This window comes from Gopherus flavomarginatus, chromosome 1 (genome assembly GCF_025201925.1).
Source record: "Gopherus flavomarginatus isolate rGopFla2 chromosome 1, rGopFla2.mat.asm, whole genome shotgun sequence".
Taxonomy (NCBI): domain Eukaryota; kingdom Metazoa; phylum Chordata; order Testudines; family Testudinidae; genus Gopherus; species Gopherus flavomarginatus.
Window position 1 is genome coordinate 366,857,216 of NC_066617.1, and position 19,155 is coordinate 366,876,370.

Sequence of the window (19,155 nt, forward strand, 5' to 3'; positions counted from 1 at the left end):
CAAACTGTGATGGTCCCTGTAGTGGGGTGGTTACCCACACCAGCTCTGACAGGGTTAAGGCCAGCCCTGGGAGAGGGCTGTTGCTGGAATATGTAGCTCCCAGGCTGATTGGGGAGGCAGCCGCAGCTGGGTCCATGCCCCAAACAGACCCAGCTGGCCCTATAAAGGCCAGGGAAGCCAGAAGCAGAAAGACTCTCTCTCTAGTCTGTTAAGAGGGAGAGACCTGGCTGCTGGGAGCGTACCAAGGTACCTGAGCTGGAGCAGGTCCAAACCCTCCTTGCCAGTGATGAGTGGCAATCATACTGCAGTCTGCCCCAGTGAACGGGGCTAGAGGGGACTGGCAGTAGCCACTGAGGCGAGATGGGGATAGGGGGGTGGGGATTCCCGGGGAGGGGAGAACCACTGAGACTATAGGGGTACTGCAAGGTGCAGACCCCAGTGGAAAGGGACACCGGGGTCCAGGAGGGATACGGGGGCCAGTGGCTGCAAGACATCGGCCTGCAGAGGGCGCTCCAAGGCTGTAAAAAGAGCTAATTCCCAAGACGCCAGCAGGATGCGCTGCGGGGTGAGTCTCAGGCCGTTACATTCCCCTTGAGGAACTCTAGCTGTGTCTGGATGCACTGTGCAAGGGCTTGCCATGTCTCAGAGGCGAACAGGTACCCAATGAGCATAATCCCTATGATCTAATGAAAGAACCAGAGTGACAGCTTTCCAATATACTCAATGCAGAGAGAAAAGTTTGCCTTGTAGATTGATGGCACATAGGTCAATGTAAGTAGCTCCTGTTGAAGTGTGGTATCCCCTGGGGGCCTCATTTTCCCTCAGACCTTGGGTATTCAGTGTGTGCACATTTGGAGCAAGATGTATAGACTGCTGGCAGTTACTTGGGCGGCACACCTAGTATGTGTGACATGAGACCAGTGTTTAATTTGTGCCAGGGATGAGTCCCGGCACTTCTAGGCTCGTCAGTTCATAACCCGACGTGGCGAACTGGGAATGTTCTTAATGTTTTCTCTGAATACGGTGTTGGTGCCTCAGTGTCCCCTATGAAGTTCTTAATATCTAGGTGGTGGAATAAGGGTGTGTGATTGCTGCAGAGGAAGGGGCCAGTGCACCTAAATGCCTGGCACTCTGTCTCCTAGCAACTGATGGCCTGGGCCCCTCCTCTGCAAAGGTGCCAACTGAAGGTGTTGGAGACAAAGAGGTCAGGTGACCTCCTGGCCCAGGAAAGGAACTGAGCAGAGAGGAGGGGCTGGAGGGGTTTTCAGTCTGGAGCTGGCTGGGGACGAGGAGTGAAGTGCAGACTTGGGGATCTGGCTCACTGCCCCCCAGAATGGACCTGGCCGAGGGGTCTGCTTCGTGGTACCTACAAGCTCTGTTTTAGACCCTGTTCCTGTCATCTAATAAACCTCTGTTTTACTGGCTGGCTGAGAGTCACGTCTGACTGCAAAGTGGGGGTGCAGGACCCCGTGGCTTCCCCAGGACCCCACCTGGGGGGGCTCGCTGTGGGAAGCGCACAGAGGGGCAGAGGATGCTGAATGCTCCAAGGAGAGACCCAGGAGGTGAAGCCGTGTGAGCTTCTTGCCCTGGAGACAGTCTGCTCCAAGGGAGAGGAGGCTCCCCAAAGTCCTGACTGGCTTTGTGGGGAGCAGTTCCAGAGCATCGTCCAGTGACTCCATGACACCCCAGTACCTCCAGAACTGTCGCGTCAGTTATGAATGTAAAAAAATTGCTTGAGCCCCAGTACTGAATTGCTTGAGCCTGGGCACCTCTTTCATTACAAATTGAGCGCTGCATGAGACACTTTCAAAAAGTCAGCTGCTTTTGGGGAGGCCACTTGAGCCTGAGCAAGGGCTTCCGTCCATCCACTATCTTCTAGCCATTCTCCAGTCAGCTTCAGACTTGCCATTTCCAGATGAAGACCACCCAGCATGACAGATTTGTCCTCTCCGTACCCAGCAGGCTACATCAGTTTGGTTATGGTGAAAAGGGGTTGATCCACAGTGATCACTGGCACCTGGCATGGGTTAGGTGGTGTACAGGGTTCCTTATCACATCCATGACAGGATGAATCATTGCCATAGACATGGAGTCATCTGGAAAGAGGGAAAGAAGCTGGGGTGGAGTCTGGCTCTGGCTGCATGCTAGCAAGGTAAGCTGCCCCTAAAATGGCTTGATCTCCATTTAAGGTATCCAGACTTGCTGCTTGCCTTAACTGTTCAAGCCACCTGCATTCTCCTTGCAGGGCTTGGGTAATCAGCTGGCAGTCAGTCTTGATTTCAGCATTTGCGGTGGGATAGGAGCACTGGTTTTCTTCACTATCAGTGGAGGGACAATTGTGTAAGACTCAGGAAGTGATGATAGAGTCTCCTCCATTGGTGCTGCAGCCTCACAGTCCAAGATGGGAATTCCACAGACATCTCCCTCCTACTTGAGTATTGGGACGCTGAAAGAGTGAGATCTCAGTTCTGTGGAAGGAGTCTCTTGCTGTGGTAGAGCTGGGATTGTGGTCTGCAGCCACAGTAGTGAACAGACTACCAGGAAGCTTTAGAAGACAGATATATTCTCATCCTCAAAGTGTTGGCATGCACTGTTCGCCATGCTGGTAGAGATGGCCAACATTGTTGTAGGAGATGGACAATCTACATTTAAAGACGGTAGCTACTAGCTCACTTTTTCACATCTGTGCATGTGTCAAACCAGTGTAGATTGGTGAAGGCGTTTCTCAAGCTTTGTTGTGGTGCAAACTTTCTGTTCCTTCACAGCAACGGATATTGCTGTCATACTGCAACTGTACTGTGCTGAAATAAGAGTAGCTGGATGAACGGAAACTTGCTCTGAGTGAGTTTTAATGTTTAGACCATCCAATATCATGGACATCAGAGCCAACAGTGACTCAGGCACAGATTTTGCTTGGCCTCCTGGGTTAAATGATCCAGAGAACTAGGGGCCACCAAATGAAATGAATGGGCAGCAGGTTTAAAACAATAAAAGGAAGTTCTTCACATAGCACACAGTTAACCTGTGGAATTCCTTGCCTGAGGAGGTTGTGAAGGCTAGGACTATCACAGGGTTTAAAAGAGAGCTGGATAAACTAATGGAGGCTAAGTCCATTAATGGCTCTTAGCCAGGATGGGTAAGGAATGGTGTCCCTAGCCTCTGTTTGTCAGAGGGTGGTGATGGACGGCAGGAGACAGATCACTTGATCATTACCTGTTAAGTTCACTCCCTCTCCGGCATCTGGCATTGGCCACTGTCAGTAGACAGGATACTGGGCTGGATGGACCTTCGGTCTGACCCAGTATGGCCATTCTTATGTTCTTAGGTTCTTATAAACTGTGTTTTCATTTGGCACATGTCCGTTCAAATTTTTGCTGTTTGGGACAGGTGAAGTGCTTCTTCGTCACAGTCTTCCTCACATGCTTTTCTGAGGGCATGCCAGTATCCTGGTTGAAGGCAAGGAGCACATCATGTCTGTCTTTGCATGCTTGGAGATCTGGAATGTGTGAAAGGATGTGTGCTTTTTAGTTCAGTGCTGTGACTGTCCCCCTCAGCTGTTCTAGTCTCTCAGTAAAGAGCCTGGTGAGGTCTGCTCATTTGAATGAAGGTGTGGCTCCAGTCTTTAGTTTTGTCTCCAACGTATGCTATCAGTTCGGCAAAGGCAATCTCGTGCGACATCTTCTCTGTGTTGCTTTGCTCAGTTTTCTTCTCCCTGACTTTCTTGTAGAGAGACACCAAACACCTTGCATGATACTTTGCCTTTTGGGCCACTAAGTCCCCTGCACTTGGTTTTGCGAGCAAGCATTAGTCTTGCAGCTGCAGTGCACACATAGACTATTAATGCTCAGGGTAGAAGCTTCATGGAGGTCTTCTGCTGGCATGTTTGTCTCACAAATCAAGCACGCTTCTTTCCCTGGAGGTCCTTTGTGTTGGTCACTGAAATGTGTATTTCGTCAGCAGTTCCTCAGGGTGGTCCACAGCTTTTTCAGTTTGGTCCTTGTCATAAACAGATAAGTAAGAGTTAATAGAACAAAAGTGCTTCATATCTCTTTTGCCTGGAAAGGGTTAACAAGAACAGTGAGCCTGGCTGTCACCTGACCAGAGGACCAATCAGGGGACAGGATACTTTCAAATCTTGTGGGAGGGAAGTTTTTGCGTGTGCTGTTAGTGTTTGGTGTTTGTTCTCTCTGGGTTCTGAGAGTGACCAGACGTGCAACCAGGTTTCTCTCCAATCTCCCTGATACAGGCTCTTATAAGTTGAAAATAATGAGTACTAGGTAGATAAAGCGAGTTAGGCTTATATTTGTTTTCTTTATTTGCAAATGTGTATTTGGCTGGGAGGAGTTCAAATTTATATTTTGCTGAAAGGATTTTAATTTGTACTTGTATACTTAGGCTGGGAGGGTATTCCCAGTGTCTATAGCTGAAAGACCCTGTACCTATTCCATTTTAAATTTACAAAGAATTTTTACTGTTTTTCTCTCTTTAATTAAAAGTTTCTTGTTTAAGAACCTGATAGTTTTTTTTTATTCTGGTGTGAGACCCCAGAGGACGGGGTCTGGATTCACCAGGGAATTGGTGGGGAGAAGGAGGAAGGGGGAGAGAGAGGCTAATTTCTCTCTGTGTCAGGATTACTTTCTCTCTCAGGGAGAGTCTGGGACGGGAAGAGAGAAGGAGGGGGGAAGGTGCATTTTCCTCTCTGTTTTAAGATTCAAGGAGTTTGAATCACAGTGATCTTCCAGGGTAACCCAGGGAGGGGAAGCCTGGGAAAGGCAACGGTGAGGGAAAGGGTTTACTTTCCTTGTGTTAAGATCCAGAGGGTCTGGGTCTTGGGGTTCCCTGGGCAAGGTTTTGGTGGGACCAGAGTGTACCAGGCACTGGAATTCCTGGTTGGTGGCAGCGCTACAGGTTCTAAGCTGGTAATTGAGCTTAGAGGAATTCATGCTGGTACCCCATCTTTGGGACACTAAGGTTCAGACTGGGGAATTATACCATGACAGTCCTGTTAAACTGCTAGAATATCATAGCCATATCTAACATGCTCTCATTTTGATTCTGCTGGATTAGTCAACTCTGCACCTGGGTCTTCCTGACAAAGTACACACTTGCCCCCATCTGTAGAGGAATGAGATGTCTCTGTTCATGGACCTGTCTCCCAAAGATTGCATCTTTCTAACACATTTGGAGCACCAGTAATAGCCAATAGTAATCTAATATCTTTCGCTATTGCAAACAATATTATCACCAAGGGGCTTTCACACAACCATAGTAGCCTCTGAAGGAAAAAAGAGAAATGTGATTAAATTCGGCCAAGGGCACACTGACAATCAAAATGAGTTCTTACACCAATTTTTTTGGTCATGTTGGAGGAAAACCAAGAATAGATCCCTTGCTCATCCAGATGTAGAACAACGTTATTTGCTGATTGTGACAGACCCAGACCAGTGGGTTACAGGAGTCTGGTAGAGGGCAAATATACTGGTCACTGGATGAGTAGTTTTCTGTTCCCTGAGTGACCAGAGCAGGGGCTGCACTAGAGTAATTAGGAACTTGCTAGAACCAATTAAGGCAGACAGGCTGATTAGAATACCTGCAGCCAATCAAGGCAGGCTAATCAGGACACCTGGGTTTAAAAAGGAGCTCACTGCAGTCAGGCTGGGTGGAGCCAGAGGAGAGTTAGTGTGTGTGAGGAGCTGGGAGTGAGAGTGAGAGGGTGTGCTGTTGGAGGACTAAGGAGTACAAGCGTTATCAGACACCAGGAGGAAGATCCTGTGGTGAGGATAAAGAAGGTGTTTGGAGGAGGCCATGGGGAAGTAGCCCAGTGAGTTGTAGCTGTCATGCAGCTGTTACAAGAGGCACTATAGACAGCTGCAATCCACAGGGCCCTGGGCTGGAACCTGGAGTAGAGGGTGGGCCTGGGCTCCCCACAAACCTCCCAACTCCTGATCAGACACAGGAGATGTTGATCCAGACTGTGGGAAAAATCACTGAGGTGAGCAAATCTGCCAATAAGTGCAGGACCCACCAAGGTAGAGGAGGAACTTTGTCACAGTTAAAATGACAGCTACAGCCAACATGGCATGAGTTGGCAATGGCCCTGTACCTGAAATTCTTTATTAGGTCAGGCTGTAAGACTGGCAAATGCCCTGCTTTAATCATCAAGCCCTCAATTCCATCATCTTGTTGCACAAATGTGATTGGCTATTCTGTGGCCTGGCCCTCTGGCCAAGTCACCAGAAAGTTCAAACCCCTTCTGTGGTAGCGCAAGGTCCAACTAAAAGCCCAGCACAGATATACCCACCCTGGTAGTTCTTCTGCCCCTCTTGGGGGGGTCACTGAAGTTCTTGCTTCTTGGCCTCTCTGAAGTTTCCCATGTCTTGCTTTCAGACTGGGAGACTTGCTGCACTTCTGCTTTCACCTCAATGTGCCCTGCTCAATTTGATTCTCAGTTTGTGATATGGAAAGATGTTGTAATCTACTACTAACACCTTTATACCTAGTGATAACATAGCTGGGCTGGAGGAATCTGCTGTTAGTTTTCTGTAACTTCTCTACACTACGAGTATTTAGAGATACAGGGAAAGAAATCCCCCTTTCAGGCAAAGAGAGGGGAATGCCTTCCAGTGTTTGGAGCTGTTGCGGGTCCCTGAGGATGGAGCTCTAGTCCAGTGTTTCTCAAATACGGCCACTGTGGCTGCATGTGGCCACCATGGGCTTTTCTTGGGGCCACAGCTGCCTGGGCTGTGACCGGGGGGGCTTCAGTAGTGGTAAGATCCTGCCCCCTTCTGGAGACACACAAGCCAGAGGAGCAGGCAGTCCGTGAGTTTCTCACTTTCGTGGGGTTGGGGTTCAGCCCTTCGGTGATGAGTGGCAGGCTCCAGCCATGGAGCTTCAGGCTCCATTCCCTGGCCATGCGGTGGCAGGCAGGGGCGGCTCCAGGCCCCAGCACTCCAAGTGTGTGCTTGGGGTGGCATGGCGCAAGGGGTGCTCTGCTGGTCGCCGGGAGCACGGCAGGCAGGCAGCCTTTGGCAGCTTCAGTGGAGCCACAGGATCAGCGGACCCTCTGCAGGCATGCCTGCGGGAGGTCCACCGGAGACACGGGACTGGCGACTGGCAGAGCGCCCCCTGCGGCATGCCACCCTGCTTGGGTTGGTGAAATCTCACCCTCCCCATCACCCTGGCCCTTGCTGCCTCCCCCAGTGCCCCATCACCACTGACCCCATTGTCTCTGTACCCACCTCCCCATCCAGGGCTTAATTTGTACCCAGGTTTGCTGGGGCAGAGTAAGTTGGCTGTGAAAAGTGACATTCGTATGTTTGTTAATATCCCTTTTCACAGCAGACTTAGTCTCTAGCAAGTCTTAAAAAAGCAGCTAAAAAGGCAAAAGAAACAACAAGAAAAAAAGACAAGCATGTGCAAAGTCCTTGATCTGTGTTTTTATTCTGTTTAGGGCCAGTAAGGAATAGAGACACCTGGACGTTATTTTTACTGAGTCTGCAACAGAGAAAAAAGAAACACTCCATAAATAAGTGACAATGATATGGACACACGTGCAGATTTACTTGTTTTTCCTAAAGTTAATGACCTATTTTAGGAAAAATGGTCAGCAAGAGATGGTGGCCACACCCTGACGCCACCAGCCTGTTTGTTGTGAGAACCCCTGCGTCTAGCACTGGGGTCACCCCTCCAGATCTTTCTGCTCGGACGTGTTTCCTGAGCCCCAGCCCGTTACCCTTTTGGGGAGGGGAACCAGCCCTGAAGGAACAGGGCGCCCGGGCCCAGCGCCTGCCTGCATTGGCTGTCCAGGGTCACCGGGCTCATTGCTAGAGCAGAGGCTTTGGGGGGGGTGTCTCCCTGTTGGCGGATGCTCAGGATTCAGGACCTCGGCGCTTCCCGTGCTGGGGCCCTGCAGGAGCCACAACCGGCCTCCCGTTGCCAGGCAGCAGGGCGCACTGTCCCCCAGCAGCAGGGACAGGCGCGGTCTCCCCTCCAGGCGCCGGCCCCGTCTGAGCCTGCTTAGCTCGCGCGCTCTGCCGCCCTGCTCTGAAGCTCCGCCTGCAGCTCCCGCCCTTCGCCGCCAGAGGCCGCTGCGGGGCAGCGCGGAGCCCGCCAGGGGGCGGGGACAGGCGGTCGTAGCCTATTGGCTGCCAGCGGGAAGGGGCGGGACCTCTCCTGGTTCCTGCCCCGCCCCGTTTGGCGGCGCGGCGGTTGGCGCCTCCGTTGTCAGTGTCCGAGCGTGCAGCCTCGGCGGCGGCAGCAGCAGCGGCGCTTCAGCCCGCTCCGGAGCTGGGCGGCGAGAGCGGGGTAACTGGGGACGGGGGGGTCCGCCCGAGGGGAGACACCTCTGCTGGGGGAGGGGCCTCGGGAGAAACTGCCGGGCGCGGGGGAGCGACGGCGGGTCTGATGCTGAGAGGGCTGCCCGGGAGAGACCATTGCGGAGGGGGGAAGGCTGGCCCGGCCTGGGAGAAACCATTGCTAGGGGTCAAGAGTTGGGCTGGGTGAGACCATTCCTGCTGGGGGGAGGCGGGGAAGGGCTAGCCCTGGGGGAAACCATTGCTCAATAAAGAGGGGTTAAGGGTTAGCTTGGGTGAGACCGTTGCTGAGGGGGGGAATGGGGAGGTTAAGGGTTCTTGTGGGTGAGACCATTGCTGGCGGGGGGAAGGAGGGAGAGGTTAAGGGTTAGCCTGGGTGAGACCATTGCTGGCGGGAGGGAGGAGGTAGAGGTTAAGGGGTAGCCTGGGTGAGACCATTGCTGGCGGGAGGGAGGAGGTAGAGGTTAAGGGGTAGCCTGGGTGAGACCATTGCTGGCGGGGGGAAGGAGGGAGAGGTTAAGGGTTAGCCTGGGAGGGAACCATTGCTGAGGGGATAGGGGGAGGTTAGTGTGGGTGAGACTATTGCTGAGGTGGGAAAAGGGGTTATGAGTTGGCCTGGGTGAGAGCACTGGTATGTGGGGGAAGGGCTAGCCTGGGAGGAATTTTTAGGGCTGGGGGAGGGGGGGTTCTGAGCAGAGGGACTAGAACCAGCATTAACGATACTGGCCTGTCCCAGGACACCCCAGGCCTACTGCATGAGAGCTGCCCCAGGAGCACCGAGGACTAATCCCGAGAGAAGCCAGGCCTACTGGATGAGCAGACTGTCCCCGGAGAAGCCTGGACTTGATAGGCGCTAGGTCTGACGTGTGAGAGCCATCCTGAATGCTGCTGGGATTTCTTGTGTTCTGCTCGCACATACTCTCTTGGGGAAAATCCATGATTGAATGGATGCTGTTGATTTGAACTGGGATAAAAGGAAAAAAATTCTTACGTAGCCTATTGTATCCAACAGGCCTGCGATAGAGCATCACTCAACTCTAGAAAGAGAGCTGTGGTGGAAATAAATTGGGCCAAACGAAGAGAGATTCTGGCAATTTTTTGAGTCAGAGAAGAGTTGCTGATAAAATAATCTGGAAATCCCAATGATAAACTGAGATTTGCTGAAGTACATAAAAAGAAATCTTGATCAAAACTGAGTGTAAACCAAAATTTGGATTAAATGGTTCAGAGGCTTTTTGGATTAAGTTGAGAAATCTGCCTTGGGTAAAGATACTAATCCTGGGAGACAGCAGACAAGACAAACCTGTTTCAGGTGGTAAAACTACTGCAGTTTTGTGCTGCTGAGGTGGGAATAGAGGACTGGATAATGAGTGTTCTTCCACATTTTTTTTGTTTAAGGGAGTACTAACAAGAAGCAAAGGAAGGGATAGGTTACCTGATACCTGGCAGAGTCCAAGTCTGTTAATCTCCAGCTGAATAAGGTGGTCCTGTTTGGCATGTTTTTTATATTTTGTTCTGTAATAGAGGATTGTGGCCTGTGGGGATTTTTAACACTTTAATGCTGGGTTTTTAAAAATTCTTCTCTGCATCTCTAAAAGAATGTGCATTAGAATCTTTGCAAATATCTTTCTCTTTAAAAGTATCTGATTAAAGTGCATGTTGTTTGAAATTTAAATTAAAGCATTAAGTTGTCACATGCACAGACATTTAGCTGACCAAAAGAAAATTATTTTAAACAAGTTTGGTTTATTCTAGTCTTGCTAAACGGTTTGGAATCTGCAAGTAGGTTGAAGCTGTGCTTGACTACAAATAGTTAAAACTTGGATGCTGCAGCATTTTGAGCCCTAGAGACTCTGCTGGTAAATCATTCATGAAATTTTTGTTTTGTACTTTTTAATACCAAAAATGTTAGGTATATTTTATCTTAACCAGTCTTAAAAAATAAAAGACTCTAGAGAACTTTCTTCAGGGCTAGAGAGGCAAATTAAAATTTGTTTTATTTGGAGATAAATTTAATTGTGAGGCTGGTTTTTGGGAGAAACCATAGATTTAGGGCAAAATTTCAGCTTATGCTGGAGGGAGGGAAAAGAACCTCAAAGTATCTCCATCCTTTACTTCTGTAGCCTTTGGAATTAATCTGGCACCACTCCTGGGATATCAGACACTTTACTTCCTACACCATTTTGGGATATAAAGGTGCAGAGTGAACTAAGAAACTTGAACATATCCATTGGGGACTGATGCTGAGGAAGAGCTGACATACAAAGGGATAAAGTCCATAATATTATACAGAAATGGATGTGTGGTCAAGAGTAGCAGTGTGGATCCTGTGTGGTTTTCTTCTGCACCAAGGACAGGGGGAGAGGCCCCCAGGTACCCATTTGGATGAAACTGCAATTGCAGGTAAGGAAAAGGCTTCAGAAATGGTCTGTTTTTATTTCCCCTCCTTCCCAGCGATGAGGAAAACATTAGAACTTACTGCTCTGTGAAACTTGTTGGTAGTCACAGGTAGGGCCTCTATGCTGTTAGCTTTGATTAGTTTTTTTGACAGAAGATGATCAGTTTTAGTTCATGATGCTTTAAATTGCACATACATTGCATGAGATTGGTTTGTCACATGGCGAAACTTAGAATGTTAAAGTTTTCAGCTTCTTCAGTAAGTGATGTCCTCAAGAATATATAACATTAGATTAGGGCAGACCCAGTAATAAATGACACACCCTGTTGGTGGAAAAATGCTCATCAGTTTTGAGAATCTTGCTCATGAGTTAGATTCAACTGATGTGTCAGGGAGTCAGGATGGTACATGGCACTTTCTCTGAAACCCATTGCTTTCAGAGAGATTTAAGATGACTAAACAATCTGTTTATTTCAAAACGGATGCCAGCTATTCATGAACTGTGGATTATTTCACTGTTTATTGTGGATACTGACTTCATCTGTTTGGGAAATTTCAGATTTAATGTAGTTTTTGCTTGTTTTTTGTTTTAAAACCTCCTCCTCAATGACTGCAAAGAGCACTGTCCCAATATGTAAGGGGGAAAGATAAAAAGGAGAAATTGCATACTTTGCATAGAAAAATCACGAGTCTAAAAATATTTTTTTTCACTATTGCCCTATTGACATTCTTGGGGAAATAAGCATTTGATCATGTCTTGGCAGGGAGAGAGAGAATGAAAGCATGACAGCTGAATTTTTTTGCTGTCTAGTCCCGTTTCCCCCCCCCACCTGCCTCCATATCTGTCTGTCTCAATCTGGTTCCCAATAGACACATGTTGGCCTTGCATAAGCACTTGACTCCTTTGCTGACAGCTTGATAGTCTCAGTAGAGGAGTAGGTCATTTTTTGGACTGATATACCTCCACTCTGAGTGATTGTCCCTGTATTTCAGGATTGAGGTATAGTAGAGACATTTGTGCTGTTGCTGCTTTTACTGTCACTACCTGTAGCTAAACAATGGCTTTCAGTATTCAGGGCTGCCAGTCCTGCATCTTTCACCAGCACTGGATTCAAATGTGCACACAAGAAAATAGGGAATTCTGTGAGCACTGGGAGACAAAAATATAGTTGATTTACATAGCAGAAAAAGTTGTTGCAAAAATGCTCTCAGGTTGGGTGCAGGCTGGCGTTTAACAACCGAAGCATAACTTGTTTCTTGAAAGCATCCCATCCAGCAGCGTCATCAGCATCTGGATGGATCCTATAGCTGGAGGTACCCAAAAGCATTAATTGCATTCAGAAATGGTTTGAACTTGATCAGAAAACTCATGAATGCAGGTTTCCAAATAAATACTTCATCGGTTAAGGAGTGAAGATAAGGGTCCCTGGAATAAACGGAGGAATGGCTGGTTTATGAGTGCTGAGTTTGTGTGTGTGTGTTTATACTGTTATGGTTAATACTGTTATGGTTAATTTCACTTGTGTTAGTAACCAGTAATTTTACTTGGTTTTAAAACTGTCTGTTACTAACAGTGTCAGACTCTTGAGTCCTGAGGTGAGAGAGAGAGCATGAACCTGGTACTTCAGAAAGGAAACAGGATCTCTGCAGTTCTTTTGAAACAGGGTTTGTGCCCTCAAGTGGGGTAATTTTTGAAGGTATTGCAGAAATGTGGCAGCCCTGGTGATTCAGTTTCTAACTTGCTTTTACCTCTAAATCAGAAGCGATCAAGTGCAGTGTGGGAGAGGAGAACCCTGTGAGGTATGCAGTCTTTGGTGTAGATTACCTGCAGGCAGGCTTTCCCTTCTAAGGGGTTCCTATTCACTGTGTGTACTCCTGTCTGTTCAGTTCTAGTCTATATACAATTTCCATAAGTTTTTTTGATAAAAATAACTTCAGATTAACACGTGGCACCTAGAAAGAGCACCGTAGTGATTACAGTTCAGAAATCAGCATAGAGATAAACGAGATCTGACTGGACTGCATAGACATGTTGATGCATAATAGAGAGATTCACTCCCGAGGTCAGTAACTCATGGCATTTAACTACCCTGTGTGTGTTCCTTTGTTGGATAATCATTGAAGGTTTTATTGTGCATGCCACGCTCGGTTCAGAAGGCCCATAGCAAAAAGGCTCTTTAAGATCATTTTTAACATTTGCTTTTTAGTTGTCGTAGTTACTACAGTACCTGTATGTAAGTGCAGAAGGCCCTCATACTTCACATATCACTTTCTACCTCATGCAGTCCTCTGGGAACAGTCAGTATGAATCCTGTCAGTTGGATGCATAACTATACACTACCATTATCATTAAATAGATGCAAACAATTTAGGACTACTAGATTTTGAAATGAGGCACAATTGTCTGTCTTTGACGTGGCCTGTTTTTAATATTTAAAAAAACTGATTGGGTTGGTCACTTGTCATCTCTGTAGAAGGTAATGAGATTCTCAGAAGCAGCAGGAAAGCAGTTTACTCAGAAAGCAGAGGTGTGGGTGTTGGAACAATGCTTGCTGATTTGGCTCTTCCTGCTTTCAGAACTCTAGATTCATTATCTTTAAAAAGGGCACTACCATCTCTGGATCTCAGAGGCGTGAGGCCACGTGAGCTTGCTCCGTACAGGGTCTTTGTGTCTCAGAAAAAGCTCCACATATCCTGTCTGTCAGCAAATGTTTGGATTTTCTTTTGCTTTGTCCTCCCACCATTTGTTTTTTTGTTTTCTCGGATCCTCCTTTGAACTTCAGTTTTGAGCTGATGGAAAGAACTCTTCTTCTGACTGGATAGTGGTTGGTTTTTTGCCAGTTGCAGAAAGCTTTTCTCTTCTGGTCCAAAAGCACTGTAATCTCATTGTCATTGTTGTCAAACCAGTCTTGATGATGGGCGGGTAGCAAGGCTGATGGGTTCCTTGCAGGCCTTACGTATAGTCTGTTTTAAGGCTTCCTAGTCTTTTTTGACACTTACGTTATTTCCAGGAGTGCATATGCTCAGTTTTTCACTCAGGAGTGTTTGGAATCTCTCTTGGTACACTGAGTATTGAAGTCTTTTGGATATTGTATTGTCCTCTATGTGATTTTGGATATTGTATTGCTTTCTATATTTCGGTGCAATCCTGATGGACATGACTGACCTCACCAGGCGGTGGTCAGTCCAGCAATCATCAGCTCCTCTCATGACATGGGTGATTTGGGCATCTCTTAGATCCTATGTTCTTACAATGACATAGTCTAGGAGGTGCCACTGTTTTCAGTGGGGGTGTTTCCAAGTTGTTTTATACTAGTTGCTTTGTCTGAACACAACTGAACCCACTAAAACAACTTTATAGACTTCAGCCAGGCTTTTGATAGCGTTTGGAAGAAAGGGTTATGGCAAGTCTTGAGAATGTATTGCTCCTATAAACTCTGCACAAGCCAACAATACGTGTTTTAATACAGCTAAATGTAAACGTAAATCTAGGAACAAAAAATGTAGGCCACATTTACAGGGTGCAGAACTCTGACTCGGAAAAAGATTTGAAAGTCATGGTGGATAATCAGCTGAACATGAGCTCCTGGGGTGACCCTGTGGCCAAAAGGGTTAAGCGATCCCTGGATGCATCTTGAATAGGCGTGGACAGGTTATTTTACCTTTTGTGTTTGACACTGGTTCAACTGCCACTGGAATACTGTGACCATGTCTGGTTTCTACAATTCAACAAGAACGTTGATAAATTGGGAAGGGTTCAAAGAAGAGCTGCAAGCAGGATTGAAGGATTAGAAAACATGCCCTAAAGTGACAGACTCAAGGAGCTAAAAGAGAAGGTTAAGGGATGATGATTCCAGTCTAAAAGTACCTACATGAGAACAAATATTTAATAACTGGCTTTTCAGTCTAGCAGACAAAGGTATAACATGATCCAATGGCTGGAAGTTGAAGCGAGAGAAATTCAGACTGGAAATAAGGTGAACATTTTTAACAGTGAAAATAATTAGTCGTTATAACAATTTGCAAAGGCTTCTTGTGGATTCCCCATTAGTGACAATTTTTAAATCAAGATTGAATGGTAAGAAGGAGTTACAAAAAATAACTGAAAAGGTAAACCCAGAAAGCAGAACATTAGGACTCAAGATCAGCACAAAGTCACAACTGTGGCAACTGGCAGACAAGAGGAAAATGCAAAGATGAAAGTCAGACACAGAACTAGAACAAGTGGAAAAGTTTTTGTATATTGAAGGACTAGAATTGAAGAATGGGAATTTGAAGGTAATATAAAAAAGAAGACTCTGTAACCGCTGTTGCATTTGGAAAATTCTGTAAGATCTGGAAGGTTAAAGTCATTTTGATAAAAATGGAAATCTTTGTCTATCAGACGGTTGTCATGCTGATATTGCTACACGGGTTGGATATTGGAGTATGAGGAAAGCTGATGAACATAGATGACTGAGTGCAGAAATTAACTGGCTGAGAGGAGTACTGAGAGATTTAAGACTGCAGAAAATAAAATATGATGTCATAAGAAAACAGGGCATGAAATAAAAATGTTACAGAAGATTAGAGAGAGATGTGTCAAGAATGGACTGAAAGGATATTATTATACATGGAGATACATAGCAGAGTGCAAGGGACTACAAATAGAGGAAGACCGAGGATACATTGGATAGATACGGTGAAGAATGACCGAGAACAAAAAGGTATAAGGATAAATGAATCCATTCAGCTAGTTCAAGATGTAAAGTGTTAGAAATACTTCATTGAGCCCCATTGTCGCTGCTTGGCTGATGGATGGGAATCAAATTAAAAAATACAGGCCAGCGGCCATATACATATGTGTGATTTTGTTCCCAGTCCAGGCTCACAGGAACTCTGACTTTCTGCTGGAGCTTTGTGAAATAATTGTTGCATCCTCTTCCTTGCCACAATTCTGAGGAAACTTGCATAATAAGTGAGAAGGTATTGAAAGCTGCTCTTAGTTGGTGCTCTTCTAGATCAGCAAGGATTTTTGACATTGTGCCTTCTGCTTCTGGCGTCAGTCAGTTCTGGCGATGTTAAATCACTTGCCTGACAGGCACCTTAAGGAGAGGCATGAGCTGCAAATGCTAATGGCATTTGTTTGGGTAACATGGGAGAATTTTAGTGAAAGTTGGAATGAATGGTTGGGAAAAGTTCTCTGTTTGACCCTTAGTCTGTTTACCAAGGCGGAAGTGCTGACAGGACTGGGTAATACCCACTGTCAGTGCGTCAAGGTTAAATCAGGTGATCTACCTGGTAAAATGCTCTCGACTTGACTTATTTAATGTGACTTGACCCTCTGTAGAATTGATACTGGCTTTACAGTTTTGGCACTGTCCATTGAACATGTTACTGAAGAGACCATTACTACTTCCTTAGACCATTTTTAAGAATCTTATTTGAAAATGTGAGGAGCCTGTTCCAGCTTGCATGGAAACCTGAATGGACAGCGCAGTCTTTGGCTTATTCAGAAATGGAAAAAGGATTTATCCTGGAGCCAACAATGTTTTGAGAACTGTAGAAATTGGAGCTGGAATCCATTTAGATATTTGTATGGTCTCCATCATAGTGTCTGACCCTTTCACAAGTATTTAGGGACTTATCCTCACAAAATCCTCGTGGGTAGGGAAGTAGTATCTATCTGTCTTAGGTATTTATAGCTAGGGCAGGGTGATTAACTGATTTCTTTTGGTTTGCTGGCAGTTCTGAAGAATCAGAAAAGAAAAAAAATTGACCTGAACCAAACCCCAGATTGTTCTGAATTTTTGGCAAATCAAAAAGTGGATAAAAATTTTGGTTTGGGTCAAATGAAATGTTTAGTTTCAGGCCACTTTTAAGTCTGTCTATCTATCTATCTAATTATTTAATTATTTAAATATTTATCTATCTATCTATCTATTTAATTATTTAAATATTTATCTATCTATCTATCTATTTAATTATTTAAATATTTATCTATCTATCTATCTATTTAATTATTTAAATATTTATCTATCTATCTATTTAATTATTTAAATATTTATCTATCTATCTATTTAATTATTTAAATATTTATCTATCTATCTATCTATTTAATTATTTAAATATTTATCTATCTATCTATCTATCTATTTAATTATTTAAATATTTATCTATCTTTCTATTTAAATATTTAATTAATTATTTAATTATTTAATTAATTAATAATCTGAGCAAGCAATCTCTCCATTTCTCCTGTTGAAGCTGTTCCAGTTTGTATAACATACTTGAATAGTCATAGAGAGAGTGTGAGTGAAAGACTCGCGCTCTAGCCTAGTAGTTAGGGCACTTGTTTGGGGTGTGGAGACTAACGGTTCAAGTCCCTGTGCCAATGAATAATTTATACAAAGTGCAACAGCTTCAACAGGACCGATTGAGAGGGGCGCACCCTATAGCCTGTGGTTAGGGTACTCTCTTAAAGGGGAGGGAGACCTGGGTTCATAATCCCTGCTCCAGTGCAGGTTGTTCGTAACTCTGAAACGTTTGTAACGCTGAACAAAACATTCTAGTTCTTTCGAGAGGCTGGAACTAAACATTGACCTAATACAGCTTTGAAAATTTACTATGCAGAAGAAAAATATTAATTCAAATGAAACAAGCACAGAAACAGTTTGCTTACCTCGTCAAATCTTTTAAAACTTTCCCTTCATTTGCTTAGTAGTGTACATTTAATCCAGTACTGTACTGTATTTGCTGTGTGTGTGTGCGTGCTGCTGCCTGATTGCGTACTTCTGGTTCCAAATGAGGTGTGTGGTTGACTGGTCAGTTTATAACTCTGGGGTTCACAACACCTCAGAGGTAGGGCAGGGCTATTTTTCCTATTGTACAGATGGGGAACTGAGGCATTGAAAGACTAAATGACTTGTCTAGAGCCAGTAACTGAATCCAGGTGTCCTGAGTCCCTCTTCTACGCAAGACCTTCCTCTAGGCCATGAGCTGTTATATAATCAAATCCAGCTCCCTACCAGTATACAGTTGTTATTTGTAGTACATTTTTCTAACTTTGGGAGTAGGGTTGGCCTGTGTGATATCCTGTCATATATAAAACAGTTTAAGGAGTGACCTGAGCTCTCACTCTCCAAGACTGAGGAATGGACTCCCACAGGAGCTAAGGACCAACACAGAACTTGCCACTTTTGAAGGCATATTTGTTTGACCTTGCCTTCTCTAACATAAAGCTGTCTCTGTCTGTCTGTCTCTCTTTCTCTGTCTATTTATCACTGTTTCCAGAGCAGTAGAGGGTTGTGTTACCACTTGCCCTGCAACCCAGGGTGTCTTACAGTGCTTTGCTACTGTAGCTTCCAGCCTGGGATGCTCACAGCCAGTCTACAAGCATTCAGGGCACACTTGACTGTCTTTGAGCTAGACGGCGCTGGTTCAGCAGCTCTGATCCCAGTAGTGTGGCTACAGCCCTATTCTGACTTCCACCACCCTTGGTTACAACCAGCAAGGTGACACTAGCGCACGCCGTTTCCCGAGTTTCCCCAAATGGCATGTCCTGTCCTCTCTTGGATAGCTCAGAGAAATAATAAGCTTTTTCTCCTTTATAGAGATAAGCTGTATTGTGTTTTTTAACTTAATTGGGGTAAATATATTCTGCCTTTCAAACATATTAACTGAGTTAGTTCATAGTAAAATAAAACAAAATTATTAACAATAGGACATAGGTCAAGTGATGCCAAGTGAAAAATAAAAGTAGTGATGCAAATAAGTGAAAACACATGTCTAAAACTTAATCTAGCAAAGTTCAGGCTTATTCAGGATGCTGGTTTCCCCTGTCTTCCTAGGTGAAAGATCTTTGCCTAAATAGATTACTCACCTATATTCAGTTACCAGAGACTTCAGCCCCTCTACCCGCCTTAACTGAAGGACTCATCCGTTTCTGCTTGCAAGAGAACTGTTCCCTTGTGTCTGTCTAGTGATCAATGCCAAATATGGCTTCTGTCTCTGCTTATATTTTCCAAAATTTGGTGACCTTGTTTCAAGAGACAGGATGATCTCATGCTACTGTTTTCCTTCTTGTGGGCTTCTTATCCCCTGATGATTTGAATTTAAATGGGGCTTCCATTGTTTTTGGTTTTGCTTAATTTCGTTGGAGACGGGTAGGCAGCTGTGATGTTCCCTCCTGTCTGGGAGAAACTTGTTTCTCCCTTTGTTTGTTTGATCACAGACTGTAAAGCATAATATTAATAATTATCCATAATTCCTTATGTAGTGTTAACACATAGAATTCACAGATATTAATCACTAGTGTGTCTCAGGCTTTCATAAAAGCCCTCCCTTTATACACTTAGGGCCCTACCAAATGGACCATGAAACCTGGTCTTTTGTATTCTTTTAGCCTTTATTATACAGATTTCACAGGGGAGACCAGCGTTTCTCAAACTGGGGGTCTGGACCCAA

General features: G+C 45.4%; 1 protein-coding gene across 7 annotated transcripts in view; it reads left to right on the top strand.

Moving 5' to 3' along the window:
* Window positions 1-9,035: 9,035 nt before the first annotated feature.
* Window positions 9,036-19,155, top strand: part of STIM1 (stromal interaction molecule 1) — a 179,625-nt gene continuing 169,505 nt past the window's right edge. For 2 of the 7 annotated variants that reach the window (XM_050968508.1, XM_050917830.1), the window contains exon 1: window positions 9,036-10,715. In XM_050968508.1, coding sequence (XP_050824465.1) covers window positions 10,607-10,715 — 109 coding nt within the window. In that variant the 5' untranslated portion in view covers window positions 9,036-10,606. The remainder of the gene's footprint in view (window positions 10,716-19,155) is intronic. The other 5 variants (XM_050918523.1, XM_050919110.1, XM_050969267.1 and 2 more) reach the window with 4 other exon arrangements.